This window comes from Budorcas taxicolor, chromosome 7 (assembly GCF_023091745.1).
Source record: "Budorcas taxicolor isolate Tak-1 chromosome 7, Takin1.1, whole genome shotgun sequence".
NCBI classification, from domain to species: Eukaryota; Metazoa; Chordata; class Mammalia; order Artiodactyla; family Bovidae; genus Budorcas; species Budorcas taxicolor.
Window position 1 is genome coordinate 7,621,380 of NC_068916.1, and position 24,094 is coordinate 7,645,473.

Here is a 24,094-nt window from a genome sequence, read left to right on the forward strand (position 1 = left end):
TTTCACTACTGATTGTTAGGATAAAACCGAGGCTCGCAGGGGGAGAAGTCGCTTGTCCCAGGTCACACAGCAGTAGGTGGCACAGCGAGAACATAACTCCGGAGGCCTACAGTGAGACCATGGATTCCCTGTGCCTGCATGGCCCCTGTTAATGAAGAGGGACGATCTCCTTCTCCCACCCAGCTCCAGGGGATTCTGGGTGCGCTTGTCCAACCTAGAGAAATAGCTGGTTGGGCATCACTTGGAGCCCCCAACTCTCCTCCCTCCCAGTAGTGGCTGAGAAGGGTCCGGAATCAGGAATCAATGGGTAGCTGCAAAGGCCAAAGGTCAGACAGGGGTTTCCTGCCCACCGCTGGGACTTCTTCCTTCCCCACCCAACTCCTGCCTCCTTGATGAACATCACCTTGGAGGACCCCTCCCCCCAACAACTCTGCCACCCCATTACCCTGGCTAATAGGGGGATGTTTCCCCATGCCACCACTCTCACCCTGCTATGCCCCCACGCAGGCAGTGGACAGCAACTGCGTTATCGTCAGCCGCCCATGTTCCAGCCCCTTTCCATCTCCTTGCCTCATTCCCTTTGGCCCCTGCCGCTCCCTCCTATCAGCCTTGACCCCCTGGGGCTAGGGTCTGAGTCCCACTCTGTCTTCCCAAGACTGAAGACCTCTCAACACTCCTCTTGGGGAGGGGTTCTGGTGTCACCTACAGAGGAGGCTTACCTAGAGTGCCTGTTGTGGGGGGGAGGGTTGCGCAGGAGGGCATACCCAGAATCCTTTGCTCCTTGGTCCCTAAATCCCTTCCCACAGTGAAGTTCGACCCCCACTATCCTGTGCTTCCCATTCACCATCTCACAGAGCTGGAAAATGAGGTTTCAAACAGAAAGTGGTAGTGTTATAATAGCAACTGGCAAATCTTTTCTCCCAGCCCCCTCCCCCACCCTGGGGCCTGGCACCATGCAGAAGGGGGAACTGAGACTCAGACGTGAGAAACCCATCCTGGGAACTCACACTGGCCCCAGGTTCACTGCTGCTTCCGCTTACTACCTGCCTACATGAGCCAGGCATGTAAGCCGCTGTGATGACAGTCTGGGGAGCCCCCGCCACCACCATCCACGGATCAGCCCTCGGTGAGCTGCGCCCATTACTGAGTGCTGTGTGTGCCTGGCCCCTGGCAACGCGCTCTGCACAATTCAGCTCCTGTAGCAGCACTGTCCCTTGAGTGGGCACACATCTGTAGCCAGCCCTCTCCAAGGGGAGTTAAGGCCAGCTCTGTGAATGACCAGAGCGAGACTCAACGCCTGCCCCCATCAAAACAGTCCTTTCTCCTCCCTGCTTGTCTGTGTCTTCCACACAAGGGGGATGTTGAAAAGACGTCACACGCAGCTGAGAGCAGCTCTGGGTACAGAGCAAGGGCAGAAGGGGAAACTGAGGCTCAGTAAGACCAAGGATGCCTGGCCACTCCAGCCGGTGCCCCACCCGTAGTTAATCAGAGAGGCCAGACGTGCCTTGGTGCCCTCCCCTCTTCCCTTCACAGCCCGGGGTGGGAGTGTTGTGATAACCCACAGCCCCCATTTCCTGCTGGCCAGGAAGGAGCCAGGCAGAGGAAGTATTAAGACGAGTAATATAAACACTTCCCCCTCCCCCCCGCCGTGGCAAGGTCTAGAAGGGGCAGCGGCCACCACCCTGAGCAGCCCAGCCAGCCGAGCAGCGCTGGTACACGGGGCAGACGCTGGGAGGAGATGGGCTTGGCGATGGAGCACGGGAGCCCCTATTCACGGGCCGGGAGCAGCTCCAGGGGCTGCTGGTACTATCTGCGCTATTTTTTCCTCTTCGTCTCGCTCATCCAATTCCTCATCATCCTTGGCCTCGTCCTCTTCATGGTCTACGGCAACGTGCACGTGAGTACTGAGTCCAACCTGCAGGCCACCGAGCGCCGGGCCGACGGCCTGTACGGCCAGGTGGTGGGGCTCACGGCTTCCCAGGCCAACCTGTCCAAGGAGCTCAACCTCACCGCCCGCGCCAGGGATGCCATCAATCAGATGATGCTAAATGCCCGCCGAGACTTGGACCGAATCAATGCCAGCTTCCGCCAGTGCCAGGCCGATCGGGTAAGACCGCAAGCTAGACACTCACCCTGGGGACCCCAGGCTGGTCACCTCACCTCTCTGAGCTTCACTTTCCTCATCCATGAAGACGGGGATATTTTGCGTGACAAGCCCGTGTAGAGAAGTGATGCGTATTTTGTTCCATATCTCATGCAATATTTGGGACTTTGTTGCTGTGTTCAGTCACTAAGTCATGTCTGATTCTGCAGCCCCATAGACTGCAGCACACCAGGCTCCTCCGTCCTTCACTATCTCCCGGAGTTTCCTCAAACTCAAGTCTCTTGAGTCGGTGACGTTATCTAACCGTCTCATCCTCTGCGGCCCCGTTCTCCTTTTCCCGTCAATCTTTCCCAACATCGGGGTCTTTTCCAATGAGTTGGCTCTTGGCATCCAGTGGCCAAAGTGTTGGAGCTTCAGCATCAATCTTTCCAATGAATACTCAGAGCTGATTTCCCTTAGGATTGACTGGTTTGATCTTCTTGCAGAGTATTTGGGACATACTTAGACTGAAAAAAAAACGATTTGTGGTCTATCTGGAATTCAAGTTGAACTGGGCATCCAGTCTGTTACCAGACATAGATGCTATATACATACTTAATATGTATACAGCACCCAGAAGGTGCTGGCATACACTAGCTGCAAATAAGAGCTGACTTAATAAACCACGAAAGTTGAGTTCTTCATAATTAGTATGAATGGCCCAGGTCTGCCTGAGGCGGGATGTTGGAAATGTTATTTTGTCACTGAATGCCGGGAGATAGGGAGAAGCTTTAAAACCCTTTTGCAGAGGGGAAATGGCCACCTGATGTGAAGAACTGACTCACTGGAAAAGACCCTGATACTGGGAAAGCTTGAAGGCAGGAGGAGAAGGGGACGACAGAGGATGAGATGGTTGGATGGCATCACCCACTCAGTGGACATGAGTTTGATTAAGCTCAGGGAGTTGGTGATGGACAGGGAAGCCTGATGTGCTGCAGAGTCAGACTCAACTGAGCGACTGGACTGAACTGAACTGAAGGCAGGAAGTGGTTTTGGGGAGGCAGGGGAGCAGAAACGGCGCTTCCCTTGTGGCTCAGCCGGTAAAGAATCTGCCTGCAATGAGGGAGACTTGGGTTAGATCCCTGGGTTGGAAAGATCCCCTGGCGAAGGGAAAGGCAAGTGAGCAGAAACAGTTACCCCTGGGTCTTGTGGAGACTATCACCCATTTCACACCCTCAGCTCCTGTCAAACTCACTCAACAAGATCCCCTGGGGTCTCTCTCACACGCAGTTCCTCTGGGGAGGTCCAGCTCCCAGCAGACACTGAGAATAAGGACGCCTCTTCAGGCTTTGGCTGGAATGGGGTGAGAGCTGGGGTGAGCAGGGGAAGGGAAGTTTGCTAGGGGATAAGGGGACAGCCTCACTTTCCCCCACAGCAGGTCTCTGGGCTGCTTGGGGCAGGGGACAGCCCCAAATGGGAAGAAAACGTCTTTTCTGGGGCTTCAAACTACCCAGTCCTTGCCCCTGGGCAGGAAGGATGTGCGTGCCCCACCCCCATGAAACTGCCCAGTCAAGGTGGTGTCTCCCCGTCTCATACCCCAGGGCAGGGCAGGTTCCCCTCAGACCCCCAGAATGGGGTGAGTCCCCCCTCAGAACCCTTCATGAGGCAAGGCCCTCCTGAGACCTCAGGGCCGGACCATGTACCCGCCCAAGAGCCCCCCAGGCCAGGGCAGCCCCCTCCATCTTCTTCGTTCCATTGGCTCATCTGGATCTTTCAGGACACAGATGGCCTTCCGGTCCAGGAACTGTTAGGAATCGCAGGATCGTAAAGTTTTATAGCTTTGTTTTTTCTTCTTCTGTTTTCCTTTTTTGTTTTGTTTTGGTCCCACTGCACGGGGATCTTGGGGCCTCCCAGGTGGCTCATTGGTGAAGAATCCACCCGCAATGCAAGAAATCCAGGTTTGATCCCTGGGTGGAGAAGATCCCCTGGAGGAGGGCATGGCAACCCACTTTGGTATTCTTGCCTGGAGAATCCCATGGACAGAGGAACCTGGGTGGCTACAGTCCGCAGGGTCACAGAGAGTCGGACCCGACTGAGCACGACCCCAGGGGTCTTAGTTCCCTAACCAGGGATTGAATCTGTGCCCCTTGCAGTGGAAGTGTGGAGTCTTAGCCTCTGGGCCACCAGGGAAGTTCCTTTTTTTTATTTTTTTATCGTAAAGTTATAGACTGGCACATCTTTGAATCCCAGATGCTCCCATCATAGAATATTAGAAATCTAAGAATCTGGATCTTCACAACTTTGAATTTGAAAACCATAGCTTTTTTCCCCCTTTAAATTGACAAATTCTTCTGGCCTGGAACCCCTCAGGATTTTCTCCAAGGATCCCCAGAAAGTCAGTGCTAATGCTGGGGAAGGGCCCCCACCCTTGCCACGGCAGCCCCACGTGTGTGACGGTAGCGAGTCTTAGCCGCTGGACCGCCAGAGAAGTCCCAGAATTTTCTGTATTTAGAATTTGTAAAAATATCTTCTAAAAAAGTTTATTTTATTGAAGTACAGTTCGTTTACATGTTGTGTTAATACCTATTGTACAGCAAAGTGATTCAGTTACACATATGTGTATATCATTATATTCTTTTTCCTATTTTCTCCATTGTAGTTTATTATAGGATATTAAAGATAGCTCCCAGTGCTATACAGTATGTAATAATCTCTTTGATGGTCAAATTATTCTGAAATAGGCCACTAGGCATCCTGCATTCTGGCTCCTGTGTCTTTTTGACGTAACTCCAGTAGTCTAAGCACTTCCTGGCTTTAAGTCCTAACAAATATTCCAGAAAACGCTTCAGATTGTTAATCCATGTTGACTAATCAGTGAGTTCTTTTCCTCTTAGTTCAGGGCAGCTGCTAGAAAGTGAGGGAGGGACTCCTGACTTGCTTCAGAAAGATGTACCTGAACACTCCCTAACAAGAGAAGGTACTTTTTTGTTTTGTCAGATTGTGTTTGCTATTGTTGTTTAGCTACTAAGTCGAGCCCGACTCTTTGTAACCCCGTGGACTGTAGCCCGCCAGACCCCTCTGTCCATGAGGTTTCCCAGGCAAGATACTGGAGTGGGTTGTCATTTCCTTCTCCATCAGATTGCATCAGTTCTAAGTACGTGTTATTCTTCTCATCATCTTGGCATCTGGGAACCTATACAGAAACAGAACTTTTGTATTTTGGGGAGCCACTTCCTTCAACTGGAAGAAAACCTCTTTCTCACTTCATCTTTGGATCCAACTTACACCCTTAGATCTTGCCTTTCCGTAGTTAAAGCTTTTGAAAACAGCACTTCCAGAGCCCTCTTTTCTTTTTTAAAGTAATGAATTAATTTGGCTGCGTGGGGCCTTAGCTGTGGCACAAGGCGTTTTCCATCTTCATTGTGGCCGGCATGATCTTTAGCTGTGGCATGTGGGATCTAGTTGCCTGACCAGGGAACAAACCTTGGCCCCCTGCACTGGGAGGGCAGAATCTCAGCCACTGGACCACGAGGGCAGTACCCCCAGAGCTCCTTTCGTTCTCCCCCACCCCCAGGTCATTAGCGCAGGGTCAGCCTCCGAAAGGAGGAAGGCGAGAGAAAAGCAAACCTTCTTCACCCCCCTCCTACCTTTACTTGTCATGTTTCTACAGAGGCTTCTGCTTCCAAGTTTGCAAGGCACGCCCTTTGTTTATAAAGAAAAGTTATTTATAAAACTTTGTAAAGTTAAAATGTAATGCACACAAAAATAAAAAACAAACAAAAAAAATACAAAAACAAAAACAAAAAAAATAAATAAAATGTAATGCACAAGCCATACAATTAACCCATTTAAAGTGTACATAACCAAAAAAAATGTAGAGGAAAGAAAAAAATGTACATAACAATGATTTTTAGTACACTCACAGAGTTGGGTAGCCATCGGTACAGTTTGATTTAGAACATTTCATTACTCCCAAAAGAAAGTGTATCAGCAGTCACTTCCCCTGTCCCCAGCAGCTGCAAATCTGCTTTCTGTTTCTATGGGTTTACTTATTCCGGATATTTCATTCAAACAGAATCAGGCACTATATAACCTTTAGTGTCTGACTTCTCACACTCAGAGTGATGTTTTCAAGGTTCATCCACGTTACCACAGGTGTCAGAGCTTCATTCCTTTTTTGTGGCAGAATAACATTCCACTAGGTGGCTGGGTCACGCTTTATCCATTCATCTGCTGATGAGACACTTGCGTTGTTTCTACCTTATGGATACTGTGTCTACTGCTGCTGTGAATATTTGTGTACAAGTTTCTGTCTGAACATAGATTTCCATTGCTCTCAGGTGTATATACCTAGACCTAGAATTGCTGGGTCATAGTGTAATTCTATGGAAAATAGATGGGGAAACAATGGAAACAGTGACAGACTTTATTTTCTTGGGCTCCAAAATCACTGCAGATGGTGACTGCAGCCATGAAATTAAAAGACGCTTGCTTCTTGGAGGAAAAGCTATGACAAACCTAGACTGAGTATTAAAAGGCAGAGATATTACTTTGCCAACAAAGATCTGTATAGTCAAAGCTATGGTTTTTCCAGTAGTCATGTACGAATGTGAGCATTGGACCATAAAGAAGGCTGAGCACTGAAGAACTGATGATTTTGAACTGTGGTTCTGGAGAAGACTCTTGAGAGTCCCTTGGACTGCAAGGAGAGCCAACCAGTCAATCCTAAAGGAAATCAACCCTGATTACTCATTAGATGAACTGATGCTGAAGCTGAAGCCTCAATACTTTGACCACCTGATGCAAAGAGCCAATTCATTGGAAAAGACCCTGATGCTGGGAAAGGTTGAAGAGAAGGCAGGAGGAGAAGGGAACAATAGAGGACAAGATGGTCGGATGGCATCACGGACTCAACGGACATGCATTTGAGCAAACTCTGGGAGATGGTGAAGGACAGGGAAGCCTGGTATGCTGCCATCCGTGGGGTTGCAAAAAGTCAGACAGAGCTAAGTGATGGAACAACAGCGGTGTAATTCTATGTTTAGCTTTTTGGAAAACTGCCAGACTATTTTCCACTGTGGCTCCATTATTTTTACAGTTCCACCGATACCGACTGAGAATTCTCTTTCTCCAAATCGGCACTAACACTTGTCCCTTCTTTTTTGTTTTATTCATGGTCATTCTATATCATTCTGAGGTGATATCTTATCATGGTTTTTATTTGCATTTCCTGCTAAAGATGGTGAATATTTGTTGATGTGTTGGTTGACATTTTGCATGTGTTCTCCGGACCAATGTCTATTCAGATGCTAGGTCTGTTTTGCAATTGGCTTGCTTTTTATTATTAATTTCTAAACAGTTTGCTTTTTTATTTTCTGGTTACTAGTCTCATCATCAGACACATGATTTGCAAGTATTTCTCCCATCTATGAGTTTTCTTCCCCTTTCTTGATGTTGTCCCCTGAGGCACAAAAGTTTTTAATCTTGGTGAAGTCCTATTTAGCTGTTTTCTCTTTGGGTGCTTGTGGTTTTAGTATCATACCTAAGAAAACATTGCTGGGACTTCCCTGCTAGTCGAGTGGCTAAGACTCCAAGCTCCCAATGCAGGGGGCCTGGGTTCAATCCCTAGTAGGGGAACTAGATCCCACATGCTGCTACTGAAAAAACCCACATGATGCAACTAAGGCCCGGCACAGCCAAATGAATATTTTTTAAAAAGAAAAGGAAAGAAAGCACTGCCAAATTCAAACTCGTGCAGAGTTAACACCTAAGTTTTCTTCTATGGAATTTTTTCATTTATGCCCTTACATTTAGGTCTTCGATACGTTTTGAGCTAATTTTTGTATGTGGTGTGAGTTAGGGTGCAAATTTATTCCTTGGTATGTGACCGTCCAGTTGTGCCAGCACCATTTGTTGAAAAGAATCATCTTTCCCGTGAAATAATCTTGTCACCTGTATTAGTTTGCTAGGAATGTCCTAACAAAGTACCGCAAATCAGGTGGCTTAAATAACAGAAATTTATTTTCACAAAGCGCAGGATCAAGATATAGGCAGAATTGTTTCCTTCTAGGACTTCCCAAGTAGCTCAAAAGGTAAAGAAGCTGCCTGCAATGAAGGAGATCTGGGTTCAATCCCTGGGTCAGGAAGATCCCCTGAAGAAGGGCGTGGCAACCCGCTCCAGTATTCTTGCCTGGAGAATTCCATGGACAGAGGAGCCTGGTGGGCTACAGGTCATAGGGTCACAAAGAGTTGGACACAACTAAAGTGACTAAGCACAGGACCATCAGGGAGGGAGCCGTTGCATGCCTCTCTCCCCGGCTTGCAGACGGCTGCCTTCTCCCTGTGTCTTCATGTCACGTCTGTGCATGTCTGGGTGTCCAGGTTTCCTCCTATAGGAACCGCAGTCATTGCGGATTAAGGCCCACCCTAATGACCTCGTCTTAATTCAACCACCTCTTTAAAGATCCTGTCTGCAAAATAATTTACGTTCTGAGGTCCTGAGGATTACGACTTTGACATGGAAATCTGGGGTAGGGGACACAATCCAGCCCATACTAGCATCCATGTTGAAAATCTTTTTTTTTCTTTTTTAAGACATTTATTTACTTATTTTATGGCTGTGCCGGGTCTTGGTGCTGCACGCAGGCAGTCTCTGGGCAGTGCATGGGCTTCTCATTGCAGTGGTCTCCCTTGTTGCAGAGCGCAGGCTCTGGGCATGCAGGCATCAGTGGTTGTGGCACGCAGGCTCAGTTGTCCCTTGGCATTTGGGGTCTTCCAGGGATGGAACCCATCCCCCCTGTACTGGCAGCCGAATTCTTTACCACTGAACCACCAGGGAAGCCCTTAAATGTCAATTTTTGATTGGCTGTAAATGTTTTCAAGATTGCTCCAGGTTATAAAATGCATCACTATATAATTGCCAAATAGTATTAATCATAAAACTTTTTTTTTTCCCTAGTTGACTAGAATGCCTAGGGGAAAGGGAGGAATTTTCTTTAACCTTTTTTTTTTTTTTGAATGAGAGGTTCTTTATATTCTATAATGTTTTACAATTTTCAAAAGTTTCACACACATGATTTCATATAATCCCATAATAACCCATTTAAAAAAAAATTGCCAACTCCTATATTGGCCTTTCCCTCTTCCCTCTCCCCACTGGTAACCACTAGTTTGCTCTCTGCGTCTGTGACTTGGCTTTTGGTTTGTTATAGTCACTAGTTTGTCGTGTTTTTTAGATTCTGCCTATCGGTGATACCATACAGTGTTGGTCTTTGTCACAGGTGCCCTTCAAGTCCGTCTGTGTTGGTACTTATGGCAAAATTTCATTCTTTTTTATGAATGTCTATCATTGTCTATAATTGTAACAACTCTTGAAGATCAGACCAGCATCCCCTGTGAAGAAGCTATTGCCCTTGTGAGCTGTGCCAACACAGACCACCTGGCTGACAGATCTGGGTCCCCCATCCCAGGGGTCTGGGCGGACCTGGGGGCAGGGGCCCCACAGGTGCTGGACACTGAGCTCTGTCTTGCGTCCCACCTGGCAGGTGATTTACATCAACAACCAGCGATATATGGCTGCCATCATCTTGAGTGAGAAGCAGTGCCAAGAACATCTCAAGGGAGCTAACAAGAGCTGCGATGGTGAGTGGGTGAGGGTTGGAGTCGGGGTTACGGGCCGTGGAGCGCAAGGTGGCAAGATTCCCCAGCCAGTGTCTTGGCAACTCCCGACCTTCCTGAGTCTTCTGGTCCTATACCCCTAGCTCTGGCCCTCTCGCTGACCCAGAAAGCCAAGACACTGGAGGTGGAGCTGGCAAAGGAGAAGCTGGTATGTACCAAAGACAAGGACAGTCTGACAGTGGGCAAGCGAGTGGTAGAGGAACAGCTGGCCGAGTGCAGCAAAGCCCGGGACCAGCAGCAGCAGGAACGGCAGCTGGCTGAGGACCGGCTGCGGAAGGTGCAGGCCTTCTGCCTCTCTCTGGACAAGAACAAGTTTGAGACGGATGTGCGAAACCTCTGGAGGGACTCCATCATCCCGCGCACCCTCAGTACCCTGGGCTTCAACTTGTACCACCCCCTCGGCTCGGAACTGCCCGCCATCCAGAGAGCCTGCGACAGCCTGCCCTCCATCATGACCTCCAAGGTGGAAGAGCTGGCCCGGAGTTTGCGGGCTGGCATCGACAGCGTGACCCTCGAGAACGAGAAGCTCCAGCGCCAGAAACTGGAGGTCGAGCAGAGCCTGCGCGCCAGTCAGGAGGCCAAGGAGAAGGTGGAGAAGGAGGCGCAGGCCCAGGTTGTCAAGCTCCAGGCAGAATGTGCCCGCCAGACCCAGCTGGCCCTGGAGGAGAAGGTGGCACTGCAGAAGGAACGGGACAGGCTGGTCAAGGAGCTGGAGGAGAAGAAGCGGGAGGCCGAGCACCTTAAGTTACAGTTGGCAGTCAAAAGCTCAGCCCTGGAGACCTGTATCACGGCAAAGGTGGGTAGGGGGCCCTAGATTCAGGCTGCACTGGAGGGACGGGTCTGGAGGCCAAGTTGATGGTGATGTTGAACTTGGGTTTGAACTTGGCTTTTTTTTTTGAACTTCTTTTTGAGGTTGGCTTCCCGGTGTAGACTGGGTTTGTTAGGACTCGCTTGAGAGTTTCACTGATGTTAGGATTGAGGCAGAGCTTAGAAAGTGTATCAGCACTGAGAAAGGGGATGCGGTTAAGACTGGAGTCTGAGGTGTCCATCAGGTGAAGGTTGAGTGAGGGGCGAACCTAGAACTGTGATTCCTTTGGGACACAGTTGAGACATTGAGGGCGGATTTAGACTTGAGGCTGGGACCACACATGGGTGCCCATGAGTCTAGAATGGCTTTAGGGTTATGATCATGTTTGGCACAGGATTTTATTGGCATTAGGACTGCAGTGCAGTTTGGATTGGGAATGATATTAAGAAAGAGATAATCGTTGGGGTTGAGTTTAGGAAGGCGGTGGGCCTCAAAATTGGCTCAGGGTTAGAATTAGGGACCCATTCAGTGTTGGTGTCAGGGTTGGGATGGATTTGAGTTGAGCTGAAGGATCAGAGGGTGCTGGATTAAGGACTGGGAGTGGCACTGGGGTTAGCGTGAGGGTTAAGGCAGGTCACAGGAAAGGCTCGATGTGGGTGCTGAACTTGTGTTTAGAGTTGGAGCAAGGTGAATTACTGGTGACTCCTGTGTCTAGAGTTGATTTCGGTTAAGGTAAGGGTTGCGAGTAGAATCTCATTAGTCTTAGAATTAGGTTGCGTTTGGAACGTGGATTGTGAGGAAAGGTTAAAAGTTGGGTCAGAGGTTTCATGCAGAGTGGTCATTGTACCTAGGTCAAGTGAAGAGCGAATCAAGGATTTCAGTGGTTTGGGGATTGCATTGAGGTAAGGCTGGAGTTGAGGCTTAGGTTGCTATAGGTGGTTGGTGGGGCTAGAGATGATTAGAAGTTTGGGGCTAAGGGTAGATTCAGCACTTATGGGTATTAAGATTGGGGCTGGAATTGACCATGGGTTAGGAGTTGAGACTGAGTTGAGTTTAGGGTGGTTGGTTGGGGTTGAGTTGGGTTGGTGTTGGGATATATTTGAAGGGAAGGATTAGGTGATCTTGAATTAGAGCAGGGATATACCAGGGTTCCAGTGAGGGTCAGAGTTGGGTCTAGTGTAGAAGCTGGGTGGCTACTGATCTTGGGCTGAGGTTGGTTAAAATTCTAACTCAGGTAGAGGCTGAGGTCTAAGGTAGAGATGAGGTTGAGTGTGGTATTGGGAAAGTATTTATGGGTGGTCATAGGGGAATACAGGGTTGGGTCTCAGGGAATAAAGTTGTGGAGTAGATTTTTCATAGTGGCTGGGTCTAGGGGATGGGTTATGGTCAGAGTTAGACGTAAAGTAATAGATCAGATCTGTCACTGAGATTGGATTTGATTCTAAGGGAGGTCCTGTTTTCAAGTTAGGACCCAGCTTTAGGTAACTGAGTTCAGGACTGGTTGGATCTCAAGTTTGGAGGAGCTCCTAATTTAGGGCTGTTTGATGGCCTTGAGGGCGGGAGTCCCGCTGGTCTGCAGAGCGGGTCAGCTTCGGTCTGGGACAGGGGATTGGCTGGGTAGGCTCAGCTGGGGCCACGGGTCGGAGTCAGGGCGGCACTGAGGCGGTAGTGGAGGCCGAGGCAGGACCCCTGCAGAATGGGGTCTCTGGGGAGCTCCCAGTCATTTCAGGGCAGATGGCTGCAGGTGATTATATATCCTTCCTTCTTCCATGGGTATCTGTCGGTTTCTCTGCCCTGGAAGGACCTCAAGTCTCTAAGAGTGTAGAAAGGCAGGAAACTCCCTAGGACTTGTGCTTGGGGGTGCTGGCCTCCACCAGCCTCCCTTCATTCTTTTTCCCACAGTCGCAGTTGATGATTCCTGGGCCAAGACCTGCAGCCCCTGCCCACAACCCTCCACCTATCGGTGAGTGACAGAGGGCAGAACCAAGACGGGGGGCGGATTCCACCTTGTATCCCGGATTGCCAGCCCATCCCTAGCCCTGGAGGCAGGGCTACCAAGGGACCCAGTTAGGCCTGACCCCTCCTTCTTTCGGCAGACCCAGCTAGCCTGGAGGAATTCAAGAGAAGGATCCTGGATTCCCAGCGGGCCCCGGCCAGCAACGTCTTGGTCTCAGCCAGGTGAGGCTCTGCGCTGTCTCAGGCTGATGGGGCAGTCTCAGGGTGTGAGCAAGGCTGGGTACAGGACTGGGGTGCGGTGGGGGCTCATATCACACTTTTTGTTTCCTTAATTGAGCACTTGCTGTATACCAGGCCCTGTGCTGGCACATTTGGCTTCCCTTGTGGCTCAGATGGTAAAGAATCTGCCTGCAATGCAGGAGACTCAGGTTCAAATCCTGGGTCGGGAAGATCCCTTGGAGAAGGGAATGGTAACCCACTCTAGTATTCTTGCCTGGAGAAACCCATGGACAGAAGAGCCTGGTGGGCTACAGTCCATGGGGTTGCAAAGAGTTGGACACGACTGAGTGACTAACACTTCATGCTGGGCCCAGGGTCAGAGCTGTGACCAAGACACACAGTTTCATTCATGAAAAGCCTCTGAATATTGGGCCAGAGGGACAGTGAAGGAGGCAGGGTAAGAAGAGTCACCAAACCCGCCGTGATTGGGTGCTTACTGTAATCTTGGCATAGTCCTAAGCACTCCGCCCATTTAACTCGTTTAATCTTCAGAATCCTAACCCGTGGGTGAGCTACTGTTACCCCCACATTCTGGAGGAAGCAAATGAGGCGTGGAGGGCGTGTGTGTCATGCCCCAGGTAACACAGCCAGAGCTGGGACGTGAACCTAGGTGATCAGACTCCAGACAGGCAAGGGAGAGCCTCAGTGAAGGAAGGGATCTTTGAGCTGGAAGGCGGACAGGAGCCGACCTGGGGGACGGCAAGGGGAACAGTTCCTGCAGGTGGCAAGAACTGCCGGGGCGAAAGCCTTGTGGCCAGACAAGGGTAGCAGAAGTGAACGAAGGCCAGGAAGGGTAGGAGGGAGAGCAGTGTCTGAGGGTGACCCTGGGCCTCTCACTCCACCCTTCTGAGCCACACTTTCCAACTCTACGAAATTGTCAAAATTGTCGGGGGGTGAGCGTCTCTGAAATCATCTTCGCAGGTGTTGCAGTGGTAAAGAACCTGCTGCCAATGGAGGAGATGCAAGAGATACAGGCTCTGTCTCTGGGTCGGGAAGATCCCCTGGAGTAGGAAATGGTAACCCACTCCAGTATGCTTGTCTGGAAAATTCCATGGACAGAGGAGCCTGGCTGGCTATAGTTCGTGGGGTCACAAAAGAGTTGGACGTGGCTGAGCAACTGAACGCTCACACGCACACTCTGACTGAGGTTAAGGGCATGAAAATACTTGGCCAGCCATAAAGTGCTGTCCACAGCTGGCTGGGACAAGGGACCCAGAGCCTCGGTGGGGAGCATCAAGGGTGCCTGGCACATGATAAGGTCATAGCTCCATGCTTTTGCCCCCGTCACCGCCCCCCCCGCCCCCCCGCCCCGAGCCCAGTCATCCTTTGGACAACAGCCTGTGCGTCATGGGGAAGGTGACTCAGGCCACGGCCCCTAGAACACCCCGTGCTCCCACCAGGGTTGCTGCTACACCCCCCTTTCAGGACCACACTGCTGACCTAGGAGTCAAAGATTGGCTTTCCATTTGCAGTTTATGACCTGAGGCTCAGAGGAGCGTCTGGGATTTTTTTCAGATCCCTCTGACCCCAAAGCCTGTGCTGTCCAAGGTTTTGCCAGGCAGCTACTGTCAAGCTAGATCTGTTTCAGCCCCAGGGTGCTAAACAAAGCCCATGGGATCCAAAGGACTTCCAAAAGTCTGTCACTAACTCTCCAGAGTTCTCCGCACCCAGCTCCATCTTCACTGTGTCTCTTCTTACATACTGCCCCTGGCAGGGAGCTCACCCCCCTTGCAGAACGGGTCCCCTCACTCTTTGACTAGAGTTTGACCCCGCTTTTTGAACAAACAGAGCTTTCCTCTCTCCATCTTGGCCTGAAGCCATCATGGCAAGGAAGGAGGTTCTATTATTATCCCCATTTCTCAGAGGAGGTAACTGAGGCCCCAGGGAAGTGATCAGCCCTGGGTCATGCGTCAGCAACTCAGGGCTGGAGCCAGGCTCACCGTCCAAGCGTGTCTGGGTCCCAGCTGAGAATGGGGAAGCTCTTGACATTGTTTACCCCAAGTGACACACCCCACCCCCCTCCCCTCTGAGGAAACAATGTGTGCTTAAGCCTGGCCCCTCCTGCTTCTCTCTGCAGGATCACAGGAAGAGCCTCTGGCTCACGGGCTCCGGCTTGATTTGCTTCCCTCTGAGAGAGGGGCCTGGGATGGTCAGGCAGGAGTCTTCAGCTCTGGGTTTGAGTCCCAGTTCGTCCAGTTACTCACTGGACAAGCTGTGAATGACTGAGTTGTAACATCTAAATTTTACAGGCACCCAGTAGGGAGGTAGATTCAAGGCAGGCTTCAAATCACCCATCCCATGGTGAAGATTGCTTTTCCACTCTTATGCCTTCTGGGCCTCCAGAAAGTCTGTGCTGTTGCTAAATCACCCCCATGCATCCCAGATCCTTGCAGCTTGCCTGTGCTCACAGAGGGAGGGAACATCCAGGCCTGCGCCATGGCTGGGCTTGAGAACTAGGTCATGCTTCTTAACTGAACATTGTTATGTGGTTTTCTATTAGTGGCAAAAAGTGCTGAAAGTGTCAGTTTCTCAGTTGTGTCTGACTGTTTTTGCGAACGCATAGACTATAGCCCACCAGGCTCCTCTGTCCACGGAATTCTCCAGGTAAGAATACTGGAATGGGTTGCCATTCCCTTCTCCAGAGGATCTTCCTGACCCAGGGCTCGAACCTGGGTCTCCTAAATTGCAAGCAGATGCTTTACCATCTGAGCCACCAGAGAAGCCAAATATTCCAGCTTTCCTCTACTTAGTAAGACTGAGCTTCCTTTGGAGATCAATTTATATAATTAAAAAAACACACAATGGACATAAAGACAAATATTAAGTAAATGTTGGTTTAGGGGCTCTGTGGTTGAAGATGAAGAAAGTCACAGTGTGGAAGGTTGAAGTTGGAACTTCAGCCCTGACTGTGAGCCAGGCAGACAGCAAGTGTCAATTCAAGTTCACTACCATCACTATGATGATTCGTTTTATCGTTCAACCCATATTTCTTGAGCAGCTATTAGGTGCGAAGGACACAGGGAAGAATAAGGCATAGATATTCAAATTCCCATCCCCTGTATGACTGCCAGTCTAGTAGGGGAGATGGATAACAGACCAGATGAATGAGCTATGACAGGGCCCCTTGGTAATGAGTGAGACAGAAAAGGGACGAGGGAGCTTGAAGAGGTTGGAATTTTCCACCAGGGGTCAGGGCGGGCTTCGCTGAGGAATGATACTTAAGCAGAGAACTAACCGTGAGGGAGGAGCCAGGAAGCGATTCCCTGCAGAGTGCCCCAGGCAGTGAGGCAGACTGCAAAGGTCCTGAGGCAGGACCATCCATGCCTGGTGAGTTTGAGTGAGGAGTTAGGTGTGGCTGGAGTGGAGTGATGGAGCGAGGAGTGGGAGGAGGTGAGGTCAGGGTGATGGCAGGACAGATCAGGCAGGGCCTTGGGGCAGCAGTGAGGACTTTGGGAGCCCTGCGAGGGGCTGTGAACAGCAGAGGGCATGACCCGACTCAGGTGTTCACAGGCTCTTTCTGATTGCTGTTCTACGGGGTGAAGGCATGAACCTGGGACCAGGGTGAAGCCGACAGCCCTGGTCCAGGTGAGCAGTGGGGCTTAGAAAATGGGCCAGGGACGACCCTCCCTTGCAGGCTGGCGAGCAGGAGTGGTTAAAGATGTCTGATCTCTGTCAGGGCTGGCTCAAAGCCAGTGGATCCCGGTGAAGGACAGAGGCTGGAGCTGGTTGTGGGACGGGGTTGGGGGTGGCGGGGGTGCGGGGTGTGGAATCTACGAACGTGAGGCTGTGGGGGCCCCAGGGAAGAGCCGGGGAAGGAAGGGAGGGGGCCAGCGGAAGCAGGACTTGGCTGAGGCCCCCACCTCCCCCATCAGGAAACAGCCTCCGCGTCAACCTCTGACCCCTCACGAGAACCTTTGCCAGACCAAGGAGGGGGAAGGGCATTCCAGACAGTGGGACCGCTCCTGCAGAGGCAAGGCGGAGGGGCAGAGTTGAAGGGATGGCTCTGAGAATTTGGGTGATGCTTGGACAGGTTTCGATTCCCCAGTGGGGAGGTCTGGGAGTTGGGGGCAGAGTGGGTGGAGCCTTGAATGCCAGATATAGAAGATTTGGCTTTAAAAAGAGCTGTCTTTGTCCTGAGGGTGCAGAGGAGCCAGGGAAGCCTGTGTAAAGGGGCAGGCTCTTTAGAAGAACTTTCCTGGGAATGAGTGAGGGGCTGGCTCTAGGTCAGTTCTGTATGGACAAAAGAAGGAAACTAAGGCCCTGCCTGGGGAGTCGAGGGTTCGGGGTGGAGGGCAGACTGGGGCAGCAGGGGCTTTGGATGAACTCCCAGGATCTCAGGCCCTTAGGGAGCAAAGGGGAGAGCCAGACAGACTGCAGCAGAAACCAGGAGGTGGCCTCTCTGAACCTCAGTCTCTTCAGCTGTATAATGGACAGGCACATACCTCAGTCCCACAGAGGTTCAACAAGATGAAATCTAAGGGGAGGTTGATACTGGTGTCGACTAAAAAAAATGTACAAAGTTAAATGCAAGTTAAGTTTTATCGGGGGCCATGTGAGGGCTGCGGCTCAGGAGACAGAAGCTCAGATAACTCTGAGCAACGGCTCCAAAGAAATAAGGAGGAGACGGTATATATGTGATTTTGGCAAAAGGGGAGTACATGAGATCAAGCACATATTTTTTTGTAGAAAGCTTCTGCTAGTCACGAGAAACAGTTGTCACCATGAAGGATTTTAGTGCTTTTCTAGATATGAAAAGATACAAGAATTGGGCTCATAAAATTAGCTCCTGAGAATATGTAACTATTAAAGACCTGTCCTGCCAGCTTCCTGGAGCACAGAGTGCCTCATTTCTGCCTTCTCCTCTGAGCTCCTTCAGGGGGTGTTGGAGATCAGCAGCTGCAGCAGCACGTGGTTTAATCCTTGCAGAGGTAGATGGCAGTGCCGTGGCAAGTGCCAGTTTGTGGCTGACACCAGGAAGACCCCTAGGGTTCTTGGGAGCAAGAAGGGGCCCAAGGTAAGAGGCAGGCCCAGGCAAGGTTTCTCCTGCTATCTGCCTGACCGACTATTGTATTCCCATCTCCTTTCTGCTCCAGTGGCTGAGAAGGCTCCAGGCCCCGCTGACCGAGGGTGGCCCGACTCACCTGTCTGGAGACCAGGTGCAGCGAGACGCCCGCAGCATGGGACACAGCCAGGGTGGCGTCAGATGACCTCCCTCACACACACCAAAGTGGGCACCCTGGGCCTGCGTCCTCTGCTCACCCTCGCCCACACCCTCCCTGCACGGCCCAATACTCTCACACAGACTCACACCCGCACCACACAATCCCTCGCTCTTAAGCACCGTGACGACATCACAGATGCTCTGACATCATGTGGACAGCTTGGTGACGTCACACAGAGACAAGGCAATGACATCACGGAGATGCATGGCGGCATCACACACGCACTCTCTGCCTAGCCCTTGCCCAAAGTCACACCCCTTCGTGCACCCAGGCCAAGGCACCCATCGTATCCCGCTTGTTTAGAGCATTGTAGTGCTCCAGGTCTGAGGAAGTGAGAACAGGAAGACATTCACCGTCGTCGTCTCCTGAGAGTTTCTTGGCCCCCCTGGAGAGGGAATGTCTCTGATCCAGGGGCCCCCTCAGAGCCCGAGAGGGGGCTGCCCCTTCATCCTTTCTCCCCCTCACCCAGTCCTGCCTGTGGCCCATATAAATGTTAGTAGCACTACATAAATGTTATCGAAACCCTTCAAAGTCTCCTGAGTCATGATTTCTGCTTTGAAAAGGCACCAACAGGCTCTGAGTGGCCAAAGAACTAGGATTAAGATGCAAGTCGCAAAACCCCATCCCCAGCATCCCCAGAACAGAAGACCCTTCAACCTGGAACAAACATGGGTGGACACCATCTTCCCTCAAGACGCAGGCCATCTCCGTGCCCATGTGCACGCCAAGTCACTTCGGTGGTGTCCGACCCTAGCCTGCACCAGGCTCCTCTGTCCTTGGGATTCTCCAGGAAGCATACTGGAGTGGGTTGCCAGGCCTTCCTCCAGGGGATCTTCTGGACCCAGGGATCAAACCCGCATCTCCTGCGGCTCTTGCGTTGCAGGCAGATTCTCTACCACTGAGCCAACAGGGAAGCTTGAGGCATCTCTATATGTGAAGAGAAATGGCAAAATCATATAATCAACAAGGGTTATATGAAATGCCTACAAAGCCCCACATTATGACAGCAATAATATGAATTTAGTGCTTCTTTAAAATAGATTAAAAAAATTTTTTTAAGCAGAAATTGAAAAAGCAGCTTCCTTCTTGCTCATTTTTTATTGTAGTGTAGTTGACTGGGGCTTCTCCTGGTGGCTCAGCAGTAAAGAATCGCCTGCAATGCAGAAGACGAGGATTCGATCCCTGGGTAGGGAAGATCCTCCGGAGGAGGAAATGGCAGCCCACTCTGGTATTCTTGCCAGCAGAATCCCAGGGACAGAGATGCCCTGGCATCTGTGGGGTCGCAAAGAGGCGGACACGATTGAGCCACTGAACACACAACACACACAGCTGATTTATAATGTTGTGAAAGTTTCAGGTGTACAGTACAGTGATCTCAGCTATACATATACATACCTATATTTAAAAAGCAGTTTCTTGGACTTCTTTGGTGGCCCAGTGGTTAAGAAGCTGCTGCCAAGGCAGGGGACACAGGTTCGATCCCTGGTCCGGGAAGATCCCACATGCTGTGGAGCAACTAAGCCTGAGCACCACAGCTACTGAGCCCGAGCACCCTAGAACCCGTGCTCCCGCACAAGAGGAGCCACCACGCACACTGCAAAGACAGGGTGGCCCCCGCTTGCCTAACTCGAGAGAGCCCGTGTGTAGCAACAAAGACCTGATGCAGTCAGAGTAAATAAAATTTTAAGGCAGTTTCTTCAATAAATACAAATTGGTTTCTGAAAAAGCAGATTGTCTACCTGTAGCTTTTGTTTTTGGTAGGTTTGCAAAGATTTCCCCAGGTACAGATAATAACTGAGGAACCATAGCCTGTTTTGCAGGAACTCCTCATTCCAGAACAATTTCACAAAAGTCCCAGGCATTTGTTTTTTGGGGGGGATTTTTGGTGGGAAGGTAGATGTTAGAAAGGGCATCCGTGTCCAGTTTGGGAGCACTTCAACTCACTGATCACTAAATAAGTAGGAAGCCAAGGAAATTTTGCACATTAGAGGGACCCAGGGAAATCACATCATACCAATTAGACTGGGGTGGGGGGAAGGAAAAGGATAAAAAGCCATAATCCCTACTGCTTGTGAAGATGTAGAAAAAAGGGCATTTTCCTACAGGACTGGTAGAAATGCCCATCGCATACTGGCCCTTTTGGAAATAAGTTTAATGATATTTAATAAAAGTGAAGACAGGGAATTCCCAGGCAGTCCAGTGGTTAGGACTTCTTGGTTTCACTGCCAAGAGTCCAGGTTCAATCCCTAATTGGGGAACTAAGATCCCACAAACTGTGGAGTGACGGTGGGCGGGGTGGGGGATGGAAAGTGAAGACATACAAATCCTTTGATTCTGCAACCCCATTCCTAGCACTTTGTCCCCGAGAAGCAAAAACTCCAGGAAACAAAGCAAATGGTCATCGGTGGGAGAACGGCCTAAAAATTGTCATCTAGAGTCTCAGCTTGTCTGTCCCCAATCCTCTGTCCCCCCAGCCCAGCCCATCCCCTGGGACCTTGGACAAGGAGGAGATGAGTCACGAGGAACCAGAGCTGGCAATGCCACGCTTAGGGCAGGCTAGTCAGGAGGGACAAAGGAGCGATATTTCCTGGATACGGAAACCCGGGCGAGAGACAGGCTGCTGCAGGAAACACTCGGCTGGGGCCCCGCCAAGCAAGGGCAGGAGGGTCAGCCAGGCCCAGCCGCCCAGACGGGCCAGTCTGGAGGCCCCAAGGAAGCCGGGACGTCCCTGACCCTGAGCCTACTGCCTGAGCAGCCAGGAGTAAGGAGTCCTGGGGAGGACGCTGGCAGCAGCCAGTCCTGAGTTTGGGTTCCAAACCCCGACATTCCTGCATTCAAATTTTCGCTCAGTTGCTCTCAGCCTCCATTTACTCGCCTAGAAATGAGTGTAATAATAATAATACAAGGGAGGGGGATCCAGGAAGGGGCGGACACACGTATACCTGTGGCCGATTCATGTTGTTGCGTGGCAAAAAACATCCCAATATTGTACAGTAATTATCCCCCAATTTAAATAAATTAAAGAAAATCATCATCCTAAACGCTCTGGGCCCACGGGTGCAGGTCTTTGACTGTTGGCTGGTCTCTCCCATTCAGAGCATCCCAGGATATCAACCTTCCAACCAGCCCGGCGGGCTGTAGTTCACGGGGTCGCAGAGAGTCGGACACGTCTGAGGGACTAAGCACTGCGCAGCACAGGCCCAGGTCAGCCCTCCAACACCTGGGCCTCAGCCTCCGCCTCCTTTGCAGCCTCCTTGGTGGTCCAGAGGGACCCATTCATCCCAGGATCTGACCACGCGTCCCTCCCACTCACACCCTCCCCAGCTCCTTAGTACCCTGGGAATAAGGCCCAACTCCTCAGCTCTCTGTGCCCTGCCTCCCCACAGCCGGTGCAGCTGTTCTACACATACTCTTTGACCGAAGATTCGGTGACTTTAAATCTGTATTGTGCCCTCAGACTAGAGTGCTTTGTTCTCGCCTGCCAATTCCCCAAGGCCCCGCCCTAGACATCACTCCCCCTGGCAGCCCCTCTGGATGCCCCAGAGTTCTTGCTCCTTCTGGGTACTTCCCCTACACCATCCCTGCCTCTTTCCAGCCCTGATCCTGGAGCTCTGACTTCTCCAGGCTGAGGCCCTATGCCAGCCCCGCCCAGCCCTGAGAGCCAGGTGGGGGTTGAGTCCTAGTCAGGGAGCAATTGGCAGACCCCGCTCTCTGATCCTGTGGTCCAGCCACTGGGTGAGGTTCTGACTCTTTGGGGATTTCCTGTGACCTCTATAAATAACCCCCATGCCTGCTTCCCACAAACCACCTCCCCCTTCTTGGAAAAAAGGGACAGTAGCCAAGGACCTCAGTCCGCGATGTGCCAGGGACAGGGTAGGTGGGCGGGGCCGAGGCATCCTTTCCCAAGAGCATCTTCCTCCCCACCCAGACCCCACTCCTCCCTGCTGAGAGCCCTCCAGACCCTCCCCACGCAAAGGACATCTGGGCACCCACCCTCTCTACACCCACATTGCTGCTTTTTGTCTTTCTGCAAAACAGACCTAACAGTAATATCCACGGACTGAACTGGGGTGACCCTTCCCTTCCAGGAGCCCCCCATTCATGGGGGACCCCAGCTGTCAAGCAAGCAAACAAATCAACAGAGTGTGACATATTGCAATGAAGCCATGATGAAATGGAGTCAGAGGGTCCCTATAGTTGCGTGATGGGCCCTGGAAACGTCCCAGCCTCTGCTCCTGTGTCCCTTGAAATTTGAGAGTTTGTATCTTCAGCTACTGGAGGTGGAGATTTTTTTCTGATTCTGGAAAAGAGCTTGACCCTATTTGAGACTCCATTTCCACCTCTGGCCAAAGGGGAGTTAACTATTCATATGCCATCAGGTGGGTCGTGGAAGCCTGGATCCCTGGGACCTTAGGGGACCGGAACGTCACTGGAGTGTCAGGCACTTTTTTTGTTAGGGCAGAGCGCCCTCTGGTGGTTCATCACCTCAACAGCAGATCCCCCATGAGTGAAAGTCCCTCAGTCTTATCCAACTCTTTGTGACCACAAACCGCCTCGTCTTGGACTATAGTCCCCCCATGGACTATATAGTCTATGGAATTCTGCAGGCCAGAATACTGGAGTGGGTAGCTGTTCCCTTCTCCAGGGGATCTTCCCAACCCAGGGATTGAACCCGGGTCTCCTGCATTGTAGGTGGATTCTTTATCAACTGATCTATCAGGGAAGCCCAGATCCCCCATTAGTGCCCACAATCAAAGCCTTCACTATCAGGCTCTCCTCTCCTGGATTTCTTCCTCCTTGTAGCACTCACTCATTCTACTTCCAGCCTCACTGGCCAAGGCCTTTGCACATGCTGTGCCCTCTGCTTGGGATATTCTTGCTGGCCTCTTCTGTCTTCTTCTCACCTTTCAGATGTCACAGTAATTTCCATGTCTACCCTCACATCCGTCCCTGACCAGGTCAGGTCTCCTCATCCCAAGTTTGCCCAGCAGCCTTCAGAACTCAGGTCACCCAGGTGACTCAATAATAAAGAATCCGCCTGCTGACGCAAGAGTGGGAGACATGGGTTTGATTCCTAAGTTGGGAAGATCCCCTGATGGAAGCAATGGCAACCCACTCCAGTATTCTTGCTGGGATAATCTCATGGACAGAGGAGCCTGGAGGGCTACAGTCCATTGGTTGCAAAGTGTTGGACACAACTAAGGGACTGAACAAGCAAGCATCCGACCTCACTAAAAGGAGCGGTCTCTTCTTTAATAAGGGCAGGAGTGGGGACTTCCCTGGCATTCCAATGGTTAAGAATCCCCCTTCCAATGCAGGGGATGAAGGTTCGATCCCTGGTCTGGGCACTAAGATCCCACATCCCGGGGACAACTAAACCCGCCGACCACAGCTACTGAAGCCAGCACACTCTGGAGCCCATGCTCTGCAACTAGAGAAAGCCCATGCATCGCAATGAAGGCCCAGCACAACTGAAAATTAAAAACACAGGAGCAGTAATGCCTGCTTACTCCCCTGTTTCCAGCCCCCTGCCTCAGTCTGTCACCCAGAAGGCCCCCAGCGAACTCAAACTGAAATCTAACTTTATGTTCAAATCCCCTGGGGGCTTCAGCAACTAAATACTTCTCTGAACCTCAGTTTCCTCATCTGTAAAACTATGACAGCATAACCACTGCATTGTGCTATTATGAAGATGCAATCAAATGATGGGTGCGATTCTAACACATAGTAGGTACTGGATAAATATTCACTGAGTGACTAATGACTAAGCTTGGAGAGGAAGCAGGGATTTTGCAAGTCACTTTGAGGATAAAAGAAGAAAAGTTTCAAGATTAATACCACAAAAGGAATGACAGCTTGGGACTTTCCTGGCAGTCCAGTGGTTAAAGATTCCCAGTTTCCACTGAAGGGGGGCACTGGTTCAATCCCTGGTTGGGGAATTAAGATCCTGCACGCTGTGTGGTGCAGGGTGGTGGTGGCAGTGGGTGTTGGGGAAGGACAGTTTGCAGAACAATAAACACCAATTCATGTACAAAATACAAGACAAAATATATTTTACAGGCGCATCCA

At 50.9% G+C, this 24,094-nt stretch overlaps 1 protein-coding gene across 1 annotated transcript; it reads left to right on the forward strand.

The window, feature by feature from the left end:
- The first annotated feature begins 1,657 nt into the window (after positions 1–1,657).
- On the forward strand, positions 1,658–18,542 carry PLVAP (plasmalemma vesicle associated protein). The gene is made up of 6 exons (XM_052643640.1): positions 1,658–2,107; positions 9,628–9,724; positions 9,844–10,556; positions 12,471–12,531; positions 12,665–12,746; positions 17,897–18,542. Exons 1-6 carry the CDS (start codon positions 1,739–1,741, stop codon positions 17,901–17,903), a joined length of 1,329 nt encoding a protein of 442 aa, XP_052499600.1. The 5' UTR covers positions 1,658–1,738; the 3' UTR covers positions 17,904–18,542.
- The last annotated feature ends 5,552 nt before the right edge of the window (positions 18,543–24,094 follow it).

What these genes read in the sequence shown, in the direction of transcription:
- PLVAP (XM_052643640.1), top strand. Translation starts at nt 1,739, where the DNA reads ATGGGCTTGGCGATGGAGCACGGGAGCCCCTATTCACGGGCCGGGAGC. An exon ending in GCCAGTGCCAGGCCGATCGG is followed by an intron (nt 2,108 to 9,627) that starts GTAAGACCGCAA and finishes CCCACCTGGCAG; the next exon opens with GTGATTTACATCAACAACCA. An exon ending in AGACCTGTATCACGGCAAAG is followed by an intron (nt 10,557 to 12,470) that starts GTGGGTAGGGGG and finishes TTTTTCCCACAG; the next exon opens with TCGCAGTTGATGATTCCTGG.